We start from the raw sequence: 25,756 nt of genomic DNA, 5'->3' as shown, positions 1-25,756 counted from the left end.
TTACAAGCCTCTCCCGAATAGAGTCCCTTTACAAACTACCAAACCTGTTATTACAAACTTACTGACCATTCATTATACAAAGAGAGACAATTTTCCGGCAATAGGCCGAAAGCTGATCCGCTTTTGGTCTGGAAAGAAAAATATTCACCGTTTTTTGAAAACAAAGTCAGGACCACTTTTCGTGGCACACCAACCCCGAGCTTGGGTTGATAGCGAGCTGCTCAAGAAGTGGATTGGTGTGACTATTCCATTTGTGATGCACGGTGAACGTAAATGCTTTGTTGGGACAGCATGAGAGCCCACATATCGAATGCTGTGACAGCTAAGTGCTCTTCGAAAAGTGTTCGATGTGTGTTGTGCCTGGGTGGCCTCACGCCTTACTTGCAAGCTGGAGAAATTGGAATCTATAAGAGTTTCAAGGACCTACTGTACATAGAAATGAGCGCTTAGAAAGAGTCAATCCAACAAAGTCCTCACCCGTATAAAGTCCTCTCTGTCACTTTCGAGTGGCACTATTAAATGAAGTCCGGACTCTAATAGGGCGCATCCGTTAGTTAAGTAAGTAATGAGCGATTTGTAGCTTGCTTCCTAGACTTTTCCTTTTTAGCCAATAATATGCTTATATTTATGCTGTATAGGTTTATAATATCTTATATTTTATGACACTTTTAAATCTGATTAGGATTTAGACTTAAATAAAATAAAGAAGACTTACAGCTGTGTTTTGAAACAATTGCTCGATAGATCGCATGAAACGGACACAAATAAAATATGTAGAGCAAGAGCTTTCGATTGGTGTATTTTAATGCTAGGGTAAAAAAGCGTCCTCGATGCAGTCGACCACTGGAGCTCTCCCAAAACCTACACAAACTCGATTTTTGCGTCTGACATGCTCTGACGTATTTGTTGTCACAAATCGGTAGTAAAATGTTGATAAAATAGTTCTCGTCTCCACAAAATGTGTCGACGCAAAATCGTTGTACCTCATTTCTGGTACAGCTACCAGTGTCCAGTCAAGCCCACTGCTAGTTACTCCTGCCATGAGCCACCGCAATGCTGGAAGAGGACGGGGCTTCACTACGCCTCAAGTTGAGCATACGTACCAAAGTGCATTACAAACAGGATCTCACGGATACATTTAACGCTGCTTTTACTATTACAGGCCTCTTATCTCTCGTTGAGCAGTTTCTCCCGCTCGGATCACTCAATGGGATGATGTCCACTACGCTTACAATCGGAGCCTTCCCGCTAAGTGGCCGCAGCGCGACTCAGGGTCGTTGTGTCGCAAGTTCTACGCTTTGAATAACGCTAAAAAGCCGACAGATGAGTGAGTCGATCGTGTGCTGTAATACCATTGTCCATCCTTAAGTGTATATAGGCGATCCATAGTGTCCCCCGGAGATTCGACGAGCGAAACATGCCTTTAGAGAAATCGAGGGCAAGTGCAGTGTATCTTGACTAGCAAACAAGGTGTACCAGGGAGATTTAGCAGGATCAATGAGTGCTTCAACTGTTAGAACATTGCGATCAACAGAATACATACAGCGCAGCCGTAGAAGCAGCAAAACCTGCTTGCCTATCGGTGCTCGCACGCTAACACAAGCCGCTGAGGGGTGTCCCGATCCATCAAAAGGGTGAATGGCCAGCAGCCAGCGGCCGCATACTTGTACCCATACCATAATTTATCCGACTGGAGGGCCTCTCCGTCCGGTACCAAGAAAATGGTACCATGCATAAAATTGTACAGCGTGCCAAAACTTTTGACTGACAAACACGGTAATTGTTGAATGATTCGGGGAGATGGGAAAAGATGCGAAAGGTCAGAAGGTCTGTTTTAAGCCTAGTCTATAGGCGCAAGGAAATTGTCTGAAACGCTCTGTGGGCTGAGAAAATCAAGAAGAGGCAAAAAACGATCAAATTGGGCCGGAGCCATGTGCTCTCGGGCAGGTAAATTCACTAATGAGACCATGATTTTCGTGGCGGAGTTCACTATTAAGAGCATGCTCATGACCAGTCGCTGCTGTGTATGCCAATTGGTTAAAATATCTACCAAGTAAACATGCCCACACATAAGTGGATAGACACGTGGCTAGCTGTTGGTCAGCAGCCACAGAAAGCTGAAGAAGGCCACAGTAGCTCTTCGGTTCGGCCGACGAAGAGGGGGAATTGCCAGTCGTCTTTTTTTTCAGGCCGAACCCCCCAGACCTCCCAGCCCGACTCGTCGCGGATTGGCCCTGCAGATAGCCGCCTCCACCTCCACCCCCTCCCCCCGACGACGTAGCTCACCGGAAGAGCGCAGGGCTTGCCCTGAGGTAGCTGGTTCAACTCCAGCCGCCGTCATCATCCCATAGGTGGAAGCGCGCCGCGTGCTGCAGCCATGGATCATGTACAGCGTGCCAATGCTGCTGCGTGCTTTGTAGGGATCTAGCGTGTCTTGTGCGCGTTGTTGGTGCCATGATTTCGATGACTAATTGTTTGCTAACATGCACGTGTATTTCGCTCTTATCTTCGTCGTTTTGTTTTGTGCGAGTGTCTACGTACTAGCTACAAGACCAAGGCCACCCTGGCGATCGGGGTCTTGGACGGCAGCAGCACTGCGCAGCTGCTGCAGACGCGTGATCTTGTCGTTGAGGGCGCCTCGCTAATATAGGTCGTGGAGATGCTTGCGAACTGCCGTGGAACCGCGCGACTTGATCTCAAGCCTGCCGAGAAATGCCAGCACCGCTGCTTCAGCTTGCTTGCCGAGCGCGAGGACTTAGTCACGGTAATTGACAGCGCTTAAGTCCAGCTTTAAGTCGTCAGCTACGAACAGCTTCATGAAGGCCACGAGCTGCTTCGCGTTCGAGCGCTGGCATCACCCAGTCCGAAGGGCTCCTGTGCGTACCACGCAAACATGTTGCGTGAAGGTGAGTCGCTGATGCCCGTCTGCGCTTGGTTTTCTCTTGTTCTTGGCTTGGCTCTTGCTGACGCTTCTTGTTCGTGTCTTGTGTTGTACCCCCTTCTTGCTTAGCCTCTATGACATCCATGCGCTCACCTTGGCGCTTGATGTGCAACATTAACTGGTTAATCACACCCCGTTGGTGATCGATTATCTTGGATTCGTTGCTTGTTTCCTTGTGCATTGGCGTGGGTGGTTCTTTGCGTGGTGTTGTCGCGAGTTTCTTGTAGGTGGCGAGGTGTGACGACCATGCCAGAAGTTCTGCAATCGCAGCCCTTGCGTGGACAACAGCCGTCTCCAAAGCCTGACGGCAATCTTACCGGAGCAAAGCGTTTTCAGCAGCGGGTAGTGCAGCACGAGATACGCTGTGAGAACATCCGTCACTTTGGGACTGATCTTGTACTTGGAGCTGTTCATTTTGTAGCATGTTGCAAACAGAAGCCGCTGTACACCTGCAATCTTCAGCCGCGTCTCGGTGTCAAACGCGTCCAAGTCCAGCAGCTCCACGTCCGCGCCCGTGGCAAAACCACTAAGCGCCTTGCCTATCATGTGGTCCTGTCCGCTCGTGTTGAAGATGTAATTAAGCCCCTTGTTTGTCGTTGACATGTTCCAGGCGCCGCGGCCGAAGATCCAGCGCTCCGTGAGTCCGTCGCAGCCGTTGACGTGCTGCGCCCCACCGCGCCGAAAGGAATGGGATGTGAGTGGCTCAGTCACCCCAGCGGCAGAGGCTACGCGATCAAGCAGGCGATTGACGTGGGTGTAGATCGCCAGCACAGCTGCGGCGGGATTCGTCGAGCAATTGGCGCGCGTGGCGGTGGCGTCAAGCGCGGCGAATTCATTTGGGTGGTTCAGGACCTCAAGCAGTGGCGTCGCCGGGAACAGCGGCCTCGATCGCGATCTCCGGCAAGTTGTCGATCAAGGCCGGTGTCGGTGCGGACTGCGTGATCAGGGCCATGGCAATCGCGTGAAGCGGGCACGTGACGAAGTCGGTGTCCGGGAAGAGCGAGAGCCCCTGCTCTTCGGACGTTTTCATTCGGATGAAGCGTACGAAGAACACGTCGGCCGCATCGACGGACAGGTTTGGCTTGTGCACAAGCGACAGATCGGAAGCACGGCCGAACAGGTGCCACATCAGACACAGTAATGCAGCATCTTAGTAGTCGCTAGGGGAACATGCACTCTCATACAAATACAGCATCATTTTTTTAAAGTCACGCTTTGAGCATGGTGGTGCTTTGTTAACCACCTTTCCGTTTTGCTTCATGCAAAAGGGTTCGAGCGTCTTCCCCATGCTAAGCAAATTTGCTTCGATAATGTGCCGTTGCACGGGGAAGAGCTCAAAAAGCCACATCTTACTCTGTCGGTAGTACTGCATGGAGGTGTTCCGGGCAAGTGGTTTGTCCTTCTTGCCCTCGTTAAATGCAAGATACATGCCATACTTATCTAACGCAGACACCAAACAATTACCTGTACCATCCTGTTCAATGCATTGCTTAACATAGTCAAAATCAACATCTTCGCTCTTTACGAACGTCTTAAACACCTTGATGGCTGTTTCCTTGGCACGCTTGGTGTTGCCAGGTTTTAGCTCGTCTAAGCTCATCCTGGTCGGATAAGACGGATGGGCTGCAAATATGCAAGTGATATGTCTTTCACTTGGAGTTTGTAGACAAATACACATATTTTTCGTCCGCCTCCGACCCGATACGTCAGAATGGCTGGCGTAGAGGACCTACCACATCTTCCACACACTGATTGGCTTTAAATAAAAGATTGAAGAATTTCGATTGGGTCGAGCTAATAACAAATTGCTAATTGGTCCATAATGAGCCCCCATGCCCCATACAAAAATTAAGTGAGGTCGGATAGCTGATTATATTCATCCAGTACCTTAAATGTGTTGATTTTGATATGCTAGTAGACACAACACAAATTCGACATATATTTTAACACATTTCACTTTTAATTTTGTTTTGTGTTTGTGATTGCATTTGTGTAAGCTTTAAATTGTAAAAAAAATGCGCCCACTTTTTTCTATAAAGTACTTTTGTTTAGCTCTGTCCATTTATTAAATAAGAGAGCCTATTTTTATTTCTAATTGCATTATAATAAGCTCGAGAATCAGACCAAGTTTTGATCATCACCAGTTCGATGGACGCGGCGGCACATCACGAGCTTGAGAAGGCTCTCAACGGCAGCGATATTAGCTCCTTCAAGCGTCTGTACGAGCAGTACCCACAGTATCGGGTGCGCAATCCGCAGTGTTTTTTTCTGCTTGACCCGCAAGCTTAAATCGGAATCTCCAACTTGATATTTGTCATCAAAAACAGGATGATGAGGGACGAACGTTGCTGCACCTGGCTATTCGGCAGAACCTTTTCGACGCTATAGAGGGTGACATTGCCTCCGCCGCTGTGGACGCCCGTGTATAATTGAAAAAACAACTTAGATCTTACTAGGGATAGAATTTGTGAATTAATGGGACTGCTCCATTACTTAGGACAAGAATGGACGGACCCCCTTGATGGAGGCAGCTGAAAGAGGATACAGTCTCATTTGCGAAGAATTGCTGGCCAACGGGGCATCAACATCGACCGTAGTAAGCCCCCAAGTAGATTTTGTGCTGTTTCAATGTGTTATTACTGACGAGAGTGAGCTGGTGGAAGGCGTCGGATGGAAGCACGGCGTTGACGATTGCTCTTCAAAGTAACCACTTGCTTGTGTGTCAAGTTCTGGTGGCGGTGGACCCCGACCAAGCTGTACAGGTACGTGAGAAATGTGTGAAGTATTTTAAATGCAGCTATTGAGTATATATTTTTTATCTGCGCTGCAGCGACTGCTGATGGCAATCAACATGGACAGAAGAGATGAAGTGGTGCTGCTTGTGAAAGCTGGTGTGTCGCTTGATATTACAGTGAGAGAGTGAAGAGTACAAGAATCTGTAGTCTGTGTCTGTTTTAAACATTACTGTTATGACAGAGGATGACTGGAGGAGAAGAGAGAAATCCACTTAGAGAAGCTACTTCACACCCGTTGATTCTTCGAGAACTCCTTCGGTTTAAAGCGCCTGTGAATGCGAAGGTTCGTTTAATGGACGTGTACTGTCATTTTATTTTATTTTTAAACGTTATGTTGCCAATAATTTCTTAGAACAAAGCAGGAGCTACGGCTCTGACCTTCGCTGCTGCAGCTGGACATTTGAAAGCGTGTGAGATCTTGCTGGATAACGGAGCATCACTCAACTCGAAGGTACGAGTTCAAACAGCAACTTGAGTTCAGACAATAACAACAGTGTTTTTTGTAGGACAATGAAGGGCGAACTCCAATGTATCATGCCTGTTGTTACGAAAGAGAGAGTACAATCGCTCACTTTGTCCAGCAGCTTGGTGTCTCTGTCGATACAATGGTAATGCATAGCAACATGATGTCTTACTCCATTGAACAAAATGGTAACAGTGTTGTCATACCACACGCAGAACAACAAAGGCCGGACTCCCCTGTTTTATCATGCTGAGCGTGGAAATGTGCTTGGATGTGAACTGCTACTTCGATATCATACCAATGCAAACCACAAGGTGAGGAAGGTCTTGGCCCTTTCATTGGATAAAAAAACTTGAATTCTAAAGCAACAAATATGTTACACAGGACATGTCTGCGTGGACTGCTATTCATCTAGCTGCCAGTTATGGACACAAGGAAGTGTGTAGACTTCTCTTGGGCTATGTGATCCCAGCAGATATGGAGCGAGATGACCAGCAGATGGTGCTATGTCGACCTACGTCCTCTATAGGAAGCTGGATCTCGGTGACGGAGACGTGCTTGATGCGGATTTACGCCAAGCTCATGTATGAGCTTATTTGTCTGGATTGTAGTAATGAGCAGAGATCTTACCATGTACATCTGATCCGACTAGGTCGTCTGGAGTGCAAGCAACTCTGCAAAAGTATGGGACGCTGAGGATACGAGACTGCAGTATGAACACTTTGCTCCACGTTGCAGCGTCCAGTGCAGGTGACAAACACTGCTACTACATCATCCGATGTCTTCATTTGGTCGGAAATATCGCTATCAACACTCAGGTTAAAACTTCACCTTATGATTGCCGTATTTTTACACTGAGACTGACATTCGTTCCTTATATTTCGACCCTCCTGTTGTGAAGAACTGCTTCTGTGAGACGCCTCTCGATGTCGCGGCAGATCGACAATGCTCCATGGCATCGTCTGCGCTTCAATCACTTGGGGCTGTGCAGATATCCAGCGATAGCGAGATATTCCCCAGTGTGATTCAACTAGCGGCTCCACGCAATGGTCCCATGTTCCGCACAGTGGTGGGTTCGTCCAAGGACTTTTCTTCTTGCTCGTGCGACCATATAGTCCAGTTATGTCGGGGCATTCAGGATGGAATTTACTCCTTCACCGACGACACCATCGCTCAAGTGGACACTGAAAGAGAAGACACTGTCTTGCACTATTTTCTCCAAAGTTTCATCCAGCGTGCTTCATTCCCGTCAGTGGAGGAGCAACGCGATGTGCTCAGCTCATCCGAGTGGCTCGGGACGACGGAAGCGCCCCGTTATTTACGCGTCCTAATAACGAAGCCGGTAAGCTTAAGTGTAGATTTGGGTATGTGTTAAAAGTGGTAATAAGCAGAGTTGTTGTTACAGAACTGGGAAGGTAAAACGCCCTTGCACGTGGCCGCAGAAGTAGGAGCCTTGGGCTTCTGTGAAGTGCTGATTGAGCTGGGAGCGTCGGCGAAAGAAGAGTGCCAAGCGCCAGATAATCGTCTTCTTGACCAGCCAACCGAGAATCTTCAATTTTGGAAACCTATTAACTTTGCGGCGACAGTAAAAGCTTCTCTTGATGAGGCACAGGCTTCGTATGAAGAGCGTAGTGCACTGGTTGAGTATTTGCTGAAGGAGCCCGACTCCTTACCCGATGACGAGAACGCGGCGCATGACTGCAAGGAGAAGATACAAATGCACTTCCCACTTCTCCTCCCTCTGTTTATCCGAGTCGAAGACGACATGAAGCACAAGGAGGACTATGCAGAAGCTGAAGAGCTGTATTTCAAGGTACATAATCTACTAAGTTGTATACGCTTGGACACCCATACTAACGACACTACTTAGTTCTTAGATGATTGCTACACTCGGTTCCAAGACTCGACAGTGTATGAAAACGACCCAAGTGGCATTGCTGTACACAATGTCTTCTTAAACACGATTAGGTTCGGAATCAAGAGTCTTAAGAAGGTGATTGCACCACAGTTCGTGATCGAGTCAACAGGAGACACTCTACTCCATCTCCTTGCGGTCCACGGACACCCCAAGTTCGCCGCCATGATCAAGTTTTTAGTTGCCGACGCGCAGCTTGACATCAACAAAACAGTACGTGCTCTATGATGGTGGCATCACTCCTCGCTTGTTAATGAGTTTTTTACTACAGAACAAGCAGTTGAAGACTGCGCTGCATGTTGCGGTTGAGCACAACATGCCAGATATTTGTCTGTTCTTGATTGCTCAAGGTGCCGACGTGACAGCTTCGTGTCAGAATCTCGAGACTCCGTCCAAAGAAGTGTGGCTGACACCTTTGTACACAGCGCTGTGGTCTGCTACTCCCAAGTACGAGATCATTGAGATTCTGCTCAGTACGCCGCAGTCTATTGCTAAGCCACGCAACCCCAAGTTTAATCGCTCCGTACGCTACGAGCCTGGACAAGGACCAGACATCAAGTGGAACGGCGTCGTCCTTGAGAAATTACTGGAAGTTCATGCGTCAGCCTTGCCACTCTTCTTGGACCATTACGCAGTGGAAGTGAATCGAATCAACGGCGAGAAAGTGTACCGATTTATCGAGGTGTTCGAGATCTGTGACTATTTAGAGCAGATTGTGAACCCCACAGGGACATTAACGCCAAGTCTTTCGTCCAAGAAGACGATCAAGAACTCGGCAGTGACCCATCCCGTCGTCCGGAACGCCATACACTTAAAATGGGAGCTTTTCGGGGCGCACACGCACCGCAAACAGCTCTCTCTGTACGTGCTGATGGTCACGTTCTTCTACCTGTCGAATCTTTTGCTGCCGAAGATGGAAATTGTCGTGGATGAGGACGGCAAAAAGCGGGAATCGATGCACAAATGGATCGAGTTCGACTCGGTCGTCGACTATTTCGTGGGTATCACCAAGGTTTGCTGTTGGGCGCTGGCTGTCTATCATCTTCTGTACGTCGAATTCTTCAAGGAGTGGCGTTCCAACCCAAGGCAATACTGGAGATCCGTGTGGAACGTTCTGGATGTGTTCACGTACTTGTTGATGCTCGCTACGATCCCGTTTGAAGTCTATTCGGGTCATGATACGCAGCGAGAGTGTATGTTGAGTCTGCTAAGTATCCTGCTGTGTGTGAATCTGATGCAGGCGCTGTTGGTATCGTCGTACTTCAGTGTGCTCATATTCACGTTCGCTCGGATGTTCAAGGTGGTCGCACGGTTCCTGTTCCAGTATCTGCTGCTGCTCTTGGGCTTCTCCGGTGGATTGTTTCTGCTCTTTCACGGAGCTGGGCCCTACACGGACTTCTTCAGTGCCGTGCGGATTGTGTTTCTTACCACGTTTGGCGAGCTGAATTACGGCGATAACTACAGCTTCGACGACAGTCTCCGAGCACGGAATTACTTGGCATTTCTACTGCTAACAACATACGTGATCGTGGTGATTGTTGTCGCTATGAATCTCTTGATCGCTTTGATGACGTCTGAGTATGAGAAGGTTCGTACTCAAGCGAAGGAATTGTCATTACTGGAGCTCGCGGGTGCTCTGCATCGTTACGAGCAGTGGATCGGATACAGTGTCGTGCGGAAGCTCTACTCGACTCCTAGAGGCCAGCAGCTTATTGAGAGCTGCGTCTCCCACGTTCCTGGAGTACAACAGCGTCGAGTCTTCTATCGCCGCGACATGACGTCGTCTGTGTCTTCGTCGTTCTCAGAGGTCACAGCCAATGCATACGGCGTCCAGGACACTCAACGCAGCAAGATTGACGCTTTAAACTACTCACTTTTCAGCAAAGGCAACGCCGTGGATAGTATGGAGATGGACAGTATCACGGAGGCTATTACGACGCAAGTCATGAAGCACGTACACGACGAAGTGGAGGCTCTACGAATGCAGGTAGCGACGGAGCTTCAAGACGTTCGGGAGCTGCTAGAGACGGCGCATAAAGGCAACGCACTCGCGCAGAAGGACGTGGCTAGTAAACTCGTCGACGTGTTAAAGTTGCTTGCGAAGGATGAGAAGGCATCGAAATGAGCAGAATGACCAAACCAGGAAACATTACACAAGTGTTACACAACTGACGTTAGCCAATCAGCATGCAGTGACGCGCACCGCTTCAACTCGTATCTGAGTCGATGCGACATTCGTCACGCAAAGTTGCCAACTACCGGAATGGCCAGAACTGCCAGTTAAGATTTTGCGTCGTGGTAGAGTAAGTGACGTTTTAAAAGGCCTAAGATGCGTCTGAGTCCGCGTGAAGAAGAGCATCTGATGCTGCATACGGCTGGGGCTCTGGCCCAGAAGCGACTGGCACGTGGTCTCCGTCTTAACTACTCGGAGAGCGTGGCGTTGCTGGCCACGCAAGTGCTCGAGCTCATCCGGGACGGCAAGACGGTGGCTGAACTCATGACGCTTGGCGCGCAGATGCTCGGTCGACGACAAGTAATGGAAGGTGTGGCCTCCATACTGGACGAAGTGCAAGTGGAAGGCACGTTCCCGGACGGTACCAAGCTCGTGACCATCCACAATCCGATCTCCAACCTGGACGGAGACTTATCGCTGGCTCTGTATGGGTCCTTCCTACCTGTACCGAAGCTCGAGGTCTTTGGCGCTGCTGCTACCGTCACGGCAATTGCACCGGGTGCTCTTATCACTCAAGACACGGATATTGTGCTTAATGAGGGCCGTAAGGCACGTGTACTGCAGATCACGAACCTGTCGGACCGACCTATTCAAGTTGGGAGTCACTACCACCTCATTGAGGCCAATCCGTACTTAGAGATGGACCGGAAGTTGGCTTACGGTCATCGTCTGAACATTGCGGCGGGCACAGCGGTGCGATTCGAGCCTGGTGATCAGAAGACCGTGTCTATCGTGCCTATAGCAGGCAATAAGGTCATTACTGGAGGGAATAACCTTGCGACGGGGGTCGTGGACGAGTCCAAAGTGGACGCTATTGTCGCCAAGGCGGTGGCTGAGGGTTTCCACCACCGAGAACTGGAGCTCAGTACGCTTCCACGTCATGTGACCAAGCCGGAGTTTGGAGTCTGTAAGATGCCTAGAAGTGTCTATGCGCAGACGTATGGTCCAACGACGGGAGACGTCGTGCGTCTGGGAGATATGGAGTTGTATGTGGCGGTTGAGAAGGATATGACAGTATACGGAGATGAGTGCAAGTTTGGAGGAGGCAAAGTACTGCGAGAAGGTATGGGACAAGCGTCTGGCAGGAATTCCGCTCAGGTTGTGGACACCATCATCACCAATGCGCTGATTGTGGACTACACGGGCATCTACAAGGCCGATGTGGGCATCAAGGACGGCTTGATTGCAGGAATCGGCAAGGGAGGCAACCCAGATGTGATGGAAGGTGTCCTGCCTGACCTGATTGTAGGCGTGAACACGGAAGTGATTGCCGGAGAAGGGTTAATTCTGACTGCTGGGGGCTTCGATGCTCACGTGCACTTTATCTGCCCTCAGTTGTGTACTGAAGCACTTTCAAGTGGCTTGACGACGCTAGTTGGAGGAGGGACTGGCCCAGCTACGGGGACAAATGCGACGACGTGCACTCCGGGGCCAAATCACATAAAAATGATGCTCCAAGCGACAGACTCGACGCCGATGAACATTGGTTTAACTAGTAAAGGTAACACTTCGCTTCCTGAAGGTCTCCAGGACACTATTGATGCTGGTGCTGTCGGTATGAAGCTTCACGAAGACTGGGGGACGACACCTGCTGCTATTGACAACTGTCTCAACGTGGCGGAGAAGAACGACGTTCAAGTGACAATCCACACGGATACGCTGAACGAATCGAGCTGCGTGGAGCACACTATCAAGGCATTTAAGGGCCGAACGATCCATACTTACCATAGTGAAGGTGCTGGCGGGGGCCACGCTCCAGATATTGTGACGGTATGTGGAGAGTTGAATGTGCTGCCGTCGTCTACCAACCCAACGCGTCCGTACACTCGCAATACGATTGATGAGCACGTGGATATGCTGATGGTGTGTCATCATTTGGACAAGAACATCGCTGAAGACGTGGCTTTCGCTGAGTCTCGTATCCGTGGCGAGACTATCGCTGCTGAAGACTTGCTGCACGATATGGGCGCGATCAGTATCATTTCCTCGGACTCGCAGGCTATGGGACGTATTGGCGAAGTGGTTACCCGCACGTGGCAGACAGCTGACAAGATGAAGAAGGAACTGGGTCTCCTTCCTGAAGACGCGGCGTCCGAGCACAAACGCGACAACTTTAGAGTCCGACGCTACGTGGCCAAGTACACGATCAACCCTGCTATCGCTCATGGGATGGCGCACCTCATCGGCTCTGTGGAGGTGAACAAACTTGCCGATCTTTGTCTGTGGAAGCCGTGTTTCTTCGGCAGTAAACCTGAGCTGGTGATCAAGGGAGGTGCTATCGCTTACGCTCAGATGGGCGACCCCAACGCCTCCATCCCGACCCCACAGCCCGTGAAGATGCGACCAATGTTTGGAGCTTTAGGTGCTGCCGTTGGAATGGGCTCTATCGCCTTCGTTAGCAAGAGTTGCGTGGACAAGAAGATTGCTCAGTCGTACGGACTCAAGAAACGTGTTGAGGCAGTTCGCAACTGTCGCGGAGTCACCAAGAAAGACATGAAGCTGAACGATGCGTTGCCGAAGATTCAGGTCGATCCAGAGACGTACAAGGTGCACGCGGATGAGAAACTCTTGACTTGTGGACCAGCGACGTCGTTGCCACTGACACAAAGATTCTTCCTGTTCTAACCAAAGATGTGAGTGAACGAAACCAACTGTGAGCTTGAATAATGTACGTGTAATGAGTCCCATCTAGGTGTTTTACTGCTTGGTCTTGTCGCCACCTTTTGGTAAGTCGAAGGACTCTCCTGTCGAGCTCATAGACTGGAACGACGACAGCGGCATCGGAATGTCGCCGGAGGACTCAACTGTCACTGCAGATGGCGACGCTGCTACGAGTCGTGCGTGAGCTGCAGCAGCTCTTCGCTGTCGAGAATCTTGCGACGACGACGCCTCTGACCCTGAAGAGTTCAACGAGAACAGACTGGCCGCAGAACCTGATCGGATACTCGAGAAGGGGCCTAGAAAGGCACGTTTAGCGCGAGCAGCTCCACGTGCCAGCGCGACTGCCTCTCCAACGTTATGTGCTTCAGGGTTCTCGTTTCGACCGACCACCTTGATGTGACCCGAGTGTTTCTTCTTGCCGCCGCGTGTCCGCTGATCCCTGTGCACGAAGCTGAAGCCGAAGCGCAGAATCAACTTGACTGTCTGCATAGCAGTGTTCCGATCCATCTGCTTCTCGTCCTGAGTCAAGTAAATGTACGGGACCAGCCCGTTGTGCTCCTTCTTGGCATCATTCCGTCGAGGTCCGAACTTCCAGCCTTGCTCCATACGCATCTGTGCCCACACTTCGTGTGTGTTTTCAGCTAGAAGCTCAATCACCGAGCGAAGATGCGGAGGAACCTTGACATCATCCGTCGGAATAGGCTTCGGTTCGTACGTGCCACCAGGTTCCGTCGCCTCGGTGCCGAACTCAAAGCCGTCGAACTGCTCTTCAAGACTGGCTGGAGGTTCCAGCACATAACCCAATGCCGTGATGACTTTAAGTGCCGACATGGACGTGTCTCGATCGTACTGCTTGTCCTGTTCAGTAAGTGCTTCGTATGGTACAAGATCAGGATGAAGCTTCTTGTCATTGTCGCGTTCGGTTCCCCATCGCCAGCCTTGGTCGATCCGTCCAACCGCCCAGACTTCATGAGCGTTCTGAGACAGCAACTCGGCCAGCAAATTGATCGAGTGTGGCAGTCGAATGCGACGCGTGTCTGTCGGTTGTGGCGTGTATCTGTATCCTTCCAGCTCCCGTTTGTCCAACGGAGTGAGTGCCGATGGGAATCGCTCCAGGAACGTGATAACCTCCTGGAAGATTCGATCTTCCAAGTTCGGGATGCGAAGACGGCGCTTGTGCACCTTCTTGGCGATGAACATGCGGAAGTTGCGTACCAGTTCATCGAATCGACACGAAATACCACGCCCAGGAGCAGCGAAACTCTCCTTAATTAGACGATCCACTTCTGCATCTGTAACAAGACGATGATTGTTCTTCTTCTTCCGCTTACAGGAAAGAAGCTGCTTGACGTAACCCCAGCCGACGTACCCCGTGAAGTAGCGAAACCAAGTTGATCGTGGCAAGATGCACATCTCGTTGCCATCTATCAGTGCGTTGCCATTGTACAGCACTCGACACGCTCGAATGTGGCCTGCCTCTCCAATCTTTGGGTGGTTATGACGCAGACCAAATGGACCTTCAACGTCGCGACTGCTTCCGTAAATGTCGGTGGCGTTGGTGCCTTCACTGATACGTACATGGAAGCCATCGCTGCCTCTGTAGTCATCACTGCGCGGTACATTCCGTCGACGTTTGAAGCGTGACGGGACGTACTCGTCTTGTTCTCCAAGAACTTCCAGTGTGATCTGATCCTTGGTGAGTGATCCATCGTCGATCTCAATGAACATCCCTCGCTTCAATCGCTTCAAAATCTCAACAGTGTTGGCTTGCGACGATGAAATGGGGATGTAAGTGACCGGAAACTCCACTAGATCCGCGAAAGAATCAGTGGAATCCGCTCGTGGACGGGGCTGCTCTGCGATGAGCTCCACGTCCACATTCATGGCGAACTCGGGGTCATTTTGACGCATCAGGTCGCCACACACCATGATTAGATGCACACAGGCGCGTAATTTACGTCGCAAACGCTTGCGTTCTGTCATGAGGTAGTCATAGTCCACAAGAAGGACGCGCTGGAAGCCACACAACACCAGTTGTTCCGTGCTGTACGTCGAGTTGGCGTCTTTGATCGGTGGCATCTTCACACGTACACGCAGACCGTTCATGTAGATCTTGATCTGTTTGGCCAGATCGTACTCGACGTCCATGAACTGCAGCGAGTCGCGGAAGTCCTCGTCTTCATCCCCACCGTCCTTGTTGCTAGCTACTAAGTTGCGTTTGTTTTCTTCAAGATTCTTCTTCTCAGTCTGAGCCAGTGAGTAATACTCACTCATAATAGCAATGAACATGTTGACACAAATGAGGTAGATGGAGATCATGAAGCTGAAGAAGAAGATGCCAGCCATCGTCGGGTTGGCAACGTAGATTTCCTCGTAGTCGAAGGCGCCCAGCAGCATCTGGAAGCAGCTCGTCAGTGACATAGACAGCGAGTGATACTGTTGCACAGCTGAACCGAATGTCAGGAACCCCATGACAGCAAATCCAAAGAAAATAGTGAAGAAAATGATAACAAACGCCAGCAAATCTTTCGCTGCGAAGCGGAGCGTGCGCCACAGCAAGTTGAGACGCGAATTGAGACGCAAATACTTGAACACGATCGCCACAGACACCAAACCGAGAGCTGCTGCGTAGTTCGTAACCGCACGAGAGAGCCACGCCAAGGGCTCGATATCCACGAAACAATCACCTGCTGTACTCTGTTCTTCCGCTGGAACAGAGCAGTCCATATCCCCAACGCGGTAGAGATCATCGCGGATATTCTCCGACTTGACAGCAAAGATTACCCAATGTGTCAGGAACACAATCAGCAGCACGAGCTGAAACATATCCAGGAGGTTCCAGAGAGACTGCATGTACCTACGTAGTCCGAAATTACGCACGTCCGAGATCTCACGGTACAAGAGTAAGAGCATGGCAATAAGCAGCACAATTTCGAGTGCGTTAGCCTCTACAAAGTCTCCCGTGTCCTTGTAACTCGCCAGAATCCGAAAGCTTTTAATGCGACCAGTGACTTCCATGTAATCGGTGTTGCTCATCTCGAACAGCCCTTGGACGTGAGAGAAAATGTTGCTACGTGCATTGTAGAAGGCAAACGTTGAAGCCATGTACCGCGTGCCATCTCGAATAAAGTCGCTCTGCATCTGCGCGATCAGTGCAGTAGCTGCGGTGGCGTTATCACGAGGAAGATAAACCACATATCCACCGTGGCCATAGTCCATTTCATGACTCACCAGACCAGGTTTAAACGTCTCGGAGCGCACCAGTTTACTCAGTCCACTGCTCCATTGATACTGTGCACCCAGAAAGCCACTATTATTGCCATACGGTTGCTTCATCTCGTGGTGGGTGGAGTACTCAGGATAGCAAATTTCATCCGAGAACATGATAAAGTCGCTACTTCCTGTTGTCTGACTGCAAAGAGCTCCTTTGACACGTCCGGTTCGCATCTGGATGCTGCCAATGGGACGGATATTCCGAATAGGAGGGTCGTAGAACTGGTACAGCATGGGTCCACTAGCCCATTGCCACATTTCACCTTCATTGCCAATGTCATTGAACGTCTTGGGGACGGTCTCATCGGGGAATTGTTCCTGGAAATAAGTATTATCCAGAACTGCGTTCTGCTCGTACGGGAAGTGGATCGGTAGCGTTAACAGCGTCACCATTACGACTGCTAAGAAGCACAGGTACACTATCAATTCCTTGTAGAATTTATTGCGCTTCTCTTGTTCCAGACAAAGCTGCACACGCTTCATATGCACGCGCACGGTTGAATAGTGTGCGATCTGTTGCTTGAGCTGTCTGGCAGCCACAAGTTGGTCGTGGGTCTTGGGTCTAGCGCTCACACTAGCTCGACTAGCGCTGCGTTCTTCGCTGGCCTCCAAAGTGTGGGATTTATCCGCATATCCTCGTCGTCTCCACCAACAACAAGCCCACAATCTGCATTCCTTTTTGGTATTATCATGATCGAGTCTTGAGAGCTCAGCGGCGTCGTGTGACTTGGAGTTGCGACTGACCGCCGGATGCCGCGTGGCGTCCTCCATTAGTGCGTAGGAAGAGTGCGGCGCGTCGCCTGGCGGCTGGTCTTGCAGCTGCAACGGAATGTTGCTACTCGTCACGGTAACAAGTGTGCGCAAGACAAGAAAGCTGGAGTGTCAATGATAAAAAATAGAGGTATATCACGACTCCAACGTCTTGCAACTTTGTCGAACTATCGTTTTGGGATCCGCTGGTTGCCCGTTTCACTTGCGTATCCCTCTGGTCCACTGATACGTTATTTCGTTCCGGGTACTCGTCCCCCTTCGTGGAGGTGGCGAGTCCGCAAATGACACTTTTGGGATGACCTTGCCGCCGAGCAAACGAGCCAGCTCTCCAGATGGTCGCGGTAGAGACTATCGTCACACAATTTGGAGGTGCGAATGAAAATCGGGGGATAGATTGTACTGTTGTCACAGATGCACGTGCCATTACCGGTAGACTTTCGCTGGACGCAGGTCAAGAGTCGAGAGTTTACCTCGAAGTACTATTTTGCACCACGACAAATAGCTTCGATACCAATATTTTCTTCAATACCGTTGCCAACTTGCCACTGGCAAAACCTTTGCCAACTCGGTGGAACTGCGCCACAAGAATAAAAGTCACGCAAGTTTGCATCATGATCATTGAGTGGCGATGTGGTCTGCGCTTTGCCACCATCCCAGAAAATCCATTGTGTGGATGGATATCGCGGCTGCAACAAAAGCGATCCACGTGTTAAACTTACTTTACTCGTACAGAGGAACTTTTACTCTTGTTGCTTTCTACGTTCTCGCTCGGCCGCAAAAAAACCGTTGCTATCGAGCAGGAAGAGCAAGTCCCGCGCTTCGGATATCTGCAAGACACTGTAGAGGAACTCGAACCGACGATGGAATTCCTGATCCAGTAACGCGACCCGGTCGGTCGAGAGCTCCGCGCCGTCCTTCAGCTGCAACACGTACTCTGCGAATTGCCAGCAACAGCCCAGCAACTCTTCAAGTGCGGATGCCACAGTCTTCGTATGCACATAGCAGCTCTTAACTACACCGGCCACAAACGTCTCATGCACTCGCTTGGCCCGGTCAAAGTCGCCTGCACTCTCGATTTGCTCGACGCACTTTTTGAACTTGTTTTCAATCACAAACACCTGGAAATGCAACTCCAGAGTGCGAACCACAAAGCTCATGCGGATACGTAGTGCACCAGCAGCAGACGTGGCACCTTTTCCGGTGGTGTGTTTCGAGCGCAGCGTGTTACTTTTCCACGCCAACTCCAGAGCGTGTGCTACTCGCTTCAATCGAAAGCAAAACTGGAATAAATGGCTGTATGAGCGCAGAAGATCAGACGTGGCTAGCAGTTGCAATGGCCAACGCACATTGCAGCGCAAATTCAACGCGTGCCACAGCTCCCGCGGAGTCACTGCAGTATTGTTCTCCTTCAAATTAATGCCACTGCCTTCTCTCCAACTGGTCTTGGCCGAGTATTTGTCCAAGCTCCAGTCGGTAAGTCGAACGAGCGAGGAAAATCCAAGGCCCATCCAGTATTCACCTCTAGCGGCGTGTAAGCTAAGCACTTGCTGAAGATCAATCTGCGTCTCTACCATCAGCACGTCATTGACAACCACAGCCAGCATTTTCTTGTACATGATCTGCTTTGACGCTGTCACGGTGACTTCTTGACGTGCGTACTGGATTCGGACGTAAAGCACTGGATTATTGCTGTCCATCATCGGAACTTCTACAACTGGCGACGAATGAATGCCGTTTTCACCTCCACACGAGGGTTTTACTTGAGCCATCACACGCATTCCGTTCATGTTGCCAGGGAGGTGTTCGATGGCCACGTCGACGCTCACATACACGGTATGAGGGTCGTCCAGCTCAAACGAGCCATTCACTAATGTAGCAGGACCTAAAGTTCCCTCATTTCGGAGCAAAAGAGAAGCGCGGTGGCTTCCACTCCAGAAAGCTTTCTGTTCCCATTGCAGCGTAAACTCGGACGAAAACGAATATCCATCCATTTGCGCATGTCGCCACCAGACGGAGCCACTTTTTTCCACTCCAGGTTCATCACGCAAGGGCGTGTAGCCTTCCCTAGTCATGGTCAGATATTTGCCATTGGGACCTCGTGATGCGTTAAAAAGAAGCAGATCATCGCTGGAAGAAAACACTTTCAGCGCAAACGTCTGCAGTGGGAGCTACGAAGACATCGACAGCCAGTTAGTTCCACCAGATTAAGCTTCAACCCACACGTGCGTGTCCAACGAACCTGCATGTCGAAGTCGCGTCCCCACACTTCGTCTTCCGGTATTAAATCACACACAACTTCTCGCCAGAGACCGTAGTTCACATCTTCCTCGGATTTAATTGTCGGCTTCAACCGCATCATGTCGAAGCTACGTTCAATGAACGTCTGGAACACTTCTCCGCGTGATAGCAGGAAGAAGCCTTTCAAGACATGAAGATAGCCTACAAAGTCCGACTTGACAACCACTTCTTGGTGCAATCTGCTTGCCACATGACGGCGCACTTTCTCCACCTCATGTTCGACTGCTACAGCATCAAATACAGGCCGTCGCGCCAGCTCCGACATGGTCTTGACAACATCTTGCACCTCACGTGGGGAGAACTGGTTCGCTCGTGTCAAGATGTGCACCGCCTTGCCAATGACAAACACACTTTCAGCCACAGACGTCGGGAAGTAATCCAATGAGACAGCCTCCAAGTCCATTGTGAACTGCTGGTGCCACATCACGTCTTGCGTCGTCTCCCTTGCCACCTTCTTGACGAAAAACTCCTTGTGCGGGTCCACGATCTCACCATGCACCATCCAGGCCATCATCTGCTTAAACAGCACTCTAAAACAACACAAAACGTCAAAATCTCTCTCCAAAGATGCAACAAAATCTTAAAAACACGCACCGATGACACGAATACAGTAATTCTTGCATACATTTTCGTACTCTGGGGAATCCAGAGCTGGTGCTTTGGTATACGACGCCGAGTAATTTCGCCCCCTTCACACATGTCGCCTGTTGTTCCTGTTGCATCTCCATCGTGAGTCTGTGCACCAGTCCACAAACTTCCGGTAGAATCTCCGTAAACTCTTCGAGCTCGAACATGAGGTTGGACATGGGGAAGACGGCACTGGCCCTCAGCGTTTTGGCCTCAAGCTCCACGATTGCATCAGCGTAGCGATCCAGCAGCCGCTCCACAGCCTGCGCTAAAGCCTGGAGATAAACACTCGGGAATTTGGGCGCCTGTCGCACGAACTGGTCCAAGGTCGAGAAGGCGAAACCTAGGCTAAGCAGGCGGTTCAAAATACTGTGCTGGGCTTGTGACAGGAATGAAGCCTCTTTGCGAACGAAGAAGCCGTCGGCACGGCGCTCAACGACGTCACCTGTGTGCCCAAGCAGAGCCAAGAACAGCTCGTGGTGCATGGCTTCAAGATACGAAATCAACCCCGAAAATAAGGGAACCAGAAACAAAACCGGTTTTGAAAGTTTTTTTTACCAATCCGAGGGAGATAAAAAGATAGCTCCCCCTTGGATCCAGAAGCAGGAGAGCTGATATAAGGAAGAAAGCGTTGACACCATGTCCAGGTGAGCTACGCGCCGGCTTAACTCGCCCTGTCCTGAGTATATCACGGTTGCCCGTGCATGTCTATCTCTTCTCAACACTAACGGTTATCTTTCACTCCTGTTTTCATTCGCTATGTCTGAAGATACGACCGCGCCATCACTGTCTTCTCGCCCGATGGACACTTGTTCCAGGTAGAATACGCAATGGAAGCCGTCAAGAAGGCAAGTCCATTCACGAATTTTTGCTGTATATTTATTATCTAACCAGAAGTTTTTTGCAGGGTGCCGTCGTCGTCGGAGTACGCGGCAAGGCCGCGGTCGTGCTGGCCGTGGAACGTAAGGAGACGGCCAAGCTGCAGGACCCGCGTACGGTGCGCAAGATCTGCAAGGTGGATGACCATATCTCTATCGCCTTCGCCGGTCTCACGGCCGATGCCCGCGTGCTGGTGAACAAGGCGCGCCTCGAGTGCCAGAGCTACCGCCTCACGGTGGAGGACGCGCCGTCCGTTGAGTACGTGGCACGCTACGTCGCACGCGTCCAGCAAAAGTACACGCAGCGTGGCGGTGTGCGACCGTTTGGTATCTCGATGCTTATCGCCGGCTGCAACGACCAGGGCGTGCCCCAGCTGTACCAGACAGACCCGTCCGGCACCTTTTCGGCCTGGAAGGCCAACGCCACAGGCCGCAACTCGACCAACATCCGCGAGTTCCTTGAGAAAAACTACGTGGAGAACGCCACTGAAGAGGAGGCTGTTACTCTGGCCATCAAGGCACTGCTGGAAGTTGTCGAGTCCGGCAGCAAGAACATTGAAATCGTCGTCGTGCGAGCGGGAGGCAAGGTGTCGGTACGTTTAGCTGCTACTTATGTTTACTTTAGCTGGTTAAAATATTGCAGACTGACGAGGTGCGTGGTGTGCAGCCACTTGAGGACGACAAGGTGAACGAGCTCTGTGATAAGATTGAAGCTGAGAAGGAGGCGGCTCGCCAGGCCAGCGGCGAGAGTAAGTCTTCTGCTTAGACGAACTGAGTGGGACGAATGCAGCGCACCCATGGAATGCAGCTAAGCAGCAGTAATCAATCAGTGCTTTTGCAAAGCAGCTTCATGCATACCCCATTATTGGACAAGCTACACGACAAGAACGCACCGATATCATGCTGTGCTTGTTATTTTTTCTGTGCTGGTTACCGCTGCTTGCTTGCTCCGCTATTCAACTTCAACCGTTTGCCTTTTTCGTCGATGTAAGCAGCTAACAACGGACTAACAGCACGTGCATCTATCCAACCACAGTTAAAGGACTAAACAAAAAAGCAGTTGAAAGAGCTCGCATTGCTGGCATCCGAAGACATTCGTGCCTTAGTTGGCCTGACGCTCGTAGATGGCCCAGCGACGGTTGTGCTCCTGGCCCTTACCGGGCGCCACGTTCATGTCCGTGCATCCAGCGTCAGCACAGCCACATGAGTGCGAGTTCGTGTCCTTGCATGCACGCATGCAGCCTTCATCATTGCCGTCCAAGTCCGCTTCGCTCACGGGAAGCTTGTTAAACGCGAAAGCGTGTCCCTCGCCGGCCACACGGGCGACGGCGAAGTAGCGCTTGCCCTTCTCCTTGGCGTGGTGCAGAGCGAGGTTGAAATTGGCACCGCTGGGGCCGCCAGCGTACACGCGGTCGTTGCCCAGCATGTCCTCGCCCGTCGAGCAGCCCAAGAAGCGCGTCTTCTCCTTCGAAATGTCGTTCTCGGCAGCCGAGGCTTCAGACAAACGCGCCTTCTTGACAGCAGTCGTAGACTCGACATTGGGCTGCTTCTTCACCTTGAAGATACGCACGATCCAGTGTTCCGACGTGAAGGCCTCTTCCAAGTGCGTCAGCTTGATGTTCTTGACTCCAACTTCCGTGTTACGAGCACGATCGAAGCCTGGCGGACGCTGGTAGTCCGTCATCACTTCACCGAAGCGGTAGTAGCACAGCTTTGTAGGCAAGACAGTTGTGTAGGACCTTGGAGCCACCCGGACCCACATCGAAGTTGCCCGACGACGAGTAGTAGTCACGTTCCGAAGGCATGTCGTCCGGGTACACACCCGAACCAATACGCACAGGCCCAGAGGAACTTGTTAATATCGTCCGAACTGTACCCCGTCACACCACCGAAGATAACCAGGACGTAATCCACATCCAGACTCTGCAAGATCGGGTACGCGTCTTCCTCCGACGAGGCCAGAGCACGGCCGACTGTAGCAATGTGCGTGTTGTTCCACGTGTTGTTGTCCACAATAACTGTGCGGTTAGCCATAGCCGACATCTGGTAGCCGTAATCCCACCACGACATGATCTTGGCGTTCGCGTCCGTGTTCTGACGTAGCCAGAAGTACGCCTCACGGTAGTCGTCGAAGTTCACACGCTCGCCAGTCTGCGTACGGCCGGCTTCAATCACAATACTGGGCGATGAGTAAGCCATAGACGACACGTACGTAGCGTGAAGTGTGTAGCTCAGCAGCATGAGCAGCAGACCACTTACAATACCCAAAGCCAGGATCTTCGGTACAGGCTGGACACCATCCTTCTGCACGACGAACGTCGACGGACGAGCCAGGATTCCCATGAACTTACGCAGCGTCGACGAGATGCCCACAGCACCGAGAATGCACGCAATAGGCGCCAGCGTAAGCATCAGACGCACCATCACACCAGCGAAGTACCAGGCAACAGTACCGTACAGAATGACGAAAATGCCGCCGTCCGTCAAGTTCTGGAACAGGAAGTAGAGACCCACGGGCGCGAACGGCACGAGGATGTGCAGGTCGAAGAAGTAGGAGGTCCACGTCGTGGGCTGGTGTTCGCTAACGGAAGCAATAATGGGGATGTACTTGGACGCATAGGTCGGGTCCAGAAGCGTCAGACTACGGCCAGTCCACTGCACCTTGCCCATGAGTTGCAGCACCAGTAGAGCCAATGCCACGCCGGAGACCAACAGACCAGCGCCGACCAGTATAAGACGACGGAACGACGCGGCCGAGATGTAGTTACGCAGCCAGTTGACGAAGCAGTAGACCTGCAGCAACACGAAGACACCGTGCGATCCAGCACACTCGGCCTGCTTGATGACGTTGAAGCCCACGAACGGCACCTGCATCGCCATGAGACTCCCCAGAGTGTAGAACGTCGAGTAGGCGATGTACAGTCGCGGCGTGTAGCGTCCAGCGAAGATCATGACCAGAACATAGATAGGAATCATGTTGATGATGAACACATAACCACCCCAGGCTGCCACCATGTAGAAGTAGGTGAGTGCACAGCCAGCGGACCAGAACATGGATCCCGTGTGCACAGCCTTGATCCAGAGGTAGAACACGAAGATAAGCGCAAAGATAGCGACGCCTTCGTTATCGTACGAGCCTCCTACAGATCGGGAGATGTATGACGGTACAATACCGGCAAACGCGGCAGCTAGAAGACCAGCACTGGAGCGTTTGGTCACTTCCTTGGTCAACAGGTAGCTGGCAATTGCCGTGTTGGCAGCGAACAGCGGCGCGAGGAACACGCAAGTGTTGCGAACGTTGATGGAGATGTTCAGCAGGTTGAGCACCCAGTACACGAGTGCAGCCGTGTACATGAGACCAGGGTAGATAGTGCCACCGATGATACGACCCAGCGGATACCACGCACGGTCATCGAACCAGTCCAAAAACTCGAGGAAACCCTCGGAGGCCAAGTACTTGGTCGTACGGAAGTTGAAGTACGGGTCGAACTCGTGGATCACCTGCAATTATTGTAAGTTAAACAATTTAGCGACGTGTGTCAATTGATAATTCGGACAATTCTTCACGTACCGATTCGTAGCGCACGACGGCGAAGAGGCGGATGGAGAAGGACATGAGACAGATCATAGCTAGGATCGCATACTTGGCTACTGGGGCCACAGCGTTCTCGTCGTCCTCGACGTCGCGCGGGTCGTCCAGATCCACACCGAACACGACACGGGTCGGGTCACTGTTGACCTGCTTGGCTGGCGTGGGGTCGACCACGGGTGATTCATTCTCGGAATCATCCGAGGAGGCTGTGGCCTTCTTGGCCTTGGACTTGGGCGCCATAGCTGCTCAAGGAAGCTTCACTCTGGCTGTGCTATTAATAGTATTCGAGCGCTCGACACGTTGCACGTGGCATCAAAGTGAAGATCTGTGCAGCATTTCAAGCAGCGCGTAATTACGGCGTTTTGACGAAAGGCTTTTTACGACGACAAGATAAGAGCAGGTTGATATGGACAGCTGACCTACAAATATCAAGATTGATGTTGAAGTAGCTTTATGCAACATACGAGCTGAATGCTGAAGTTACTCCTGAGCAATTTAAGGGGGTTTGAGAACAAGAGAACAGCAAAGAAAGGATTATTCGTCGGCGGACAATTAGCAACGCGAAAAACGGTCATTCCTCGAAATCTGGGCTCTCGACAAATCAACGCACACGCCAAAACTCACCCGCATCGCAGCAGCATCTTTGATGGTAAGATGGACAAGCAGTAACACAATATTAGAGAACTTTAGTTTCTGGAATATTTGGAATAGGAATTTTCTTCGTCGATATATATATTCCTAAGGAATAGCGTAGGGTCGCTTTGCTCCACTGGAATAAAGTAGTGGAATAGCGATCGGTAATCTATCCGTCATTTTTATCCGTTTTTTCTATTAGATACTCGTTTTTCCAAGCCTTGCGTTATTCCAGTTTAAGTTCTCTATTGCTACTTTTACATGTAGCAATTCGCGCAGAAAGATGATCCAAGCAAATATGATGTGGAACACAAACGTATGTTCTGAACACCACTTTATTCTCAACCTCGCGTTCATTCGTCAAAACTCTGTTCCGAAGCGATCATTGGTGCAAAATAGAACCTATAGATGGGTGGTCCCCGAAGCAATGGTTGGTGCGCTGATAATTTCGAGCGTCGTGCCCTTCATTTGCTACTGTCCAAAGCTATCCAAGAAGAAGGTAGGCCTCCCCTATAAATGATCACTGGGCTGAGCAAGACAAGACAGAGCAGGCCGGCGTGAAACAGGGACTAGGGACGCGCAGCAGCGTATAAGGATACCCACAGAGCAGCACACAGGCCAGCGCAGCAACAAAACGCTGATTATCGACAGGTTTCCTTAATGTCCAAAGATGCCT

At 50.8% G+C, this 25,756-nt stretch overlaps 6 protein-coding genes across 6 annotated transcripts; 3 read left to right on the top strand and 3 right to left on the bottom strand.

The window, feature by feature from the left end:
* Positions 1-5,169: 5,169 nt before the first annotated feature.
* PITG_00637 (uncharacterized protein) lies at positions 5,170-10,239 on the top strand (the record flags this gene model as incomplete). The annotated part of the gene is made up of 14 exons (XM_002909170.1): positions 5,170-5,185; positions 5,269-5,537; positions 5,605-5,703; positions 5,772-5,852; positions 5,918-6,019; positions 6,089-6,187; positions 6,243-6,344; positions 6,415-6,513; positions 6,584-6,783; positions 6,852-7,017; positions 7,101-7,541; positions 7,605-8,012; positions 8,070-8,327; positions 8,386-10,239. The coding sequence occupies 13 exons, from the start codon at positions 5,463-5,465 to the stop codon at positions 10,237-10,239; spliced, it is 3,984 nt and encodes a 1,327-aa protein (XP_002909216.1).
* Positions 10,240-10,443: 204 nt separating this feature from the next.
* PITG_00636 (urease, putative) lies at positions 10,444-12,972 on the top strand (the record flags this gene model as incomplete). Its single annotated transcript, XM_002909169.1, has 1 exon — positions 10,444-12,972. The coding sequence occupies one exon, from the start codon at positions 10,444-10,446 to the stop codon at positions 12,970-12,972; it is 2,529 nt and encodes an 842-aa protein (XP_002909215.1).
* Positions 12,973-13,044: 72 nt separating this feature from the next.
* On the bottom strand, positions 13,045-17,052 carry PITG_00635 (ryanodine-inositol 1,4,5-triphosphate receptor Ca2 channel (RIR-CaC) family protein; the record flags this gene model as incomplete). The annotated part of the gene is made up of 2 exons (XM_002909168.1): positions 13,045-16,882; positions 17,009-17,052. The coding sequence occupies 2 exons, from the start codon at positions 17,050-17,052 to the stop codon at positions 13,045-13,047; spliced, it is 3,882 nt and encodes a 1,293-aa protein (XP_002909214.1).
* Positions 17,053-17,792: 740 nt separating this feature from the next.
* On the bottom strand, positions 17,793-20,462 carry PITG_00634 (gamma-tubulin complex component 4, putative; the record flags this gene model as incomplete). The annotated part of the gene is made up of 6 exons (XM_002909167.1): positions 17,793-19,081; positions 19,148-19,220; positions 19,292-19,759; positions 19,811-19,880; positions 19,945-20,039; positions 20,094-20,462. 6 exons carry the CDS (start codon positions 20,460-20,462, stop codon positions 17,793-17,795), a joined length of 2,364 nt encoding a protein of 787 aa, XP_002909213.1.
* Positions 20,463-20,616: 154 nt separating this feature from the next.
* PITG_00633 (proteasome subunit alpha type-7, threonine protease family T01A, putative) lies at positions 20,617-21,621 on the top strand (the record flags this gene model as incomplete). Its single annotated transcript, XM_002909166.1, has 4 exons — positions 20,617-20,624; positions 20,747-20,816; positions 20,885-21,448; positions 21,523-21,621. The coding sequence occupies 4 exons, from the start codon at positions 20,617-20,619 to the stop codon at positions 21,619-21,621; spliced, it is 741 nt and encodes a 246-aa protein (XP_002909212.1).
* A 336-nt stretch (positions 21,622-21,957) lies between these two features.
* On the bottom strand, positions 21,958-24,687 carry PITG_00632 (dolichyl-diphosphooligosaccharide-protein glycosyltransferase subunit STT3A, putative; the record flags this gene model as incomplete). Its single annotated transcript, XM_002909165.1, has 3 exons — positions 21,958-22,566; positions 22,674-24,356; positions 24,427-24,687. The coding sequence occupies 3 exons, from the start codon at positions 24,685-24,687 to the stop codon at positions 21,958-21,960; spliced, it is 2,553 nt and encodes an 850-aa protein (XP_002909211.1).
* Positions 24,688-25,756: the final 1,069 nt, after the last annotated feature.

This window comes from Phytophthora infestans, genomic scaffold, assembly GCF_000142945.1.
Source record: "Phytophthora infestans T30-4 supercont1.1 genomic scaffold, whole genome shotgun sequence".
Lineage (NCBI taxonomy): Eukaryota > Oomycota > Peronosporomycetes > Peronosporales > Peronosporaceae > Phytophthora > Phytophthora infestans.
This window is presented reverse-complemented; position numbering and strand designations above follow the sequence as displayed.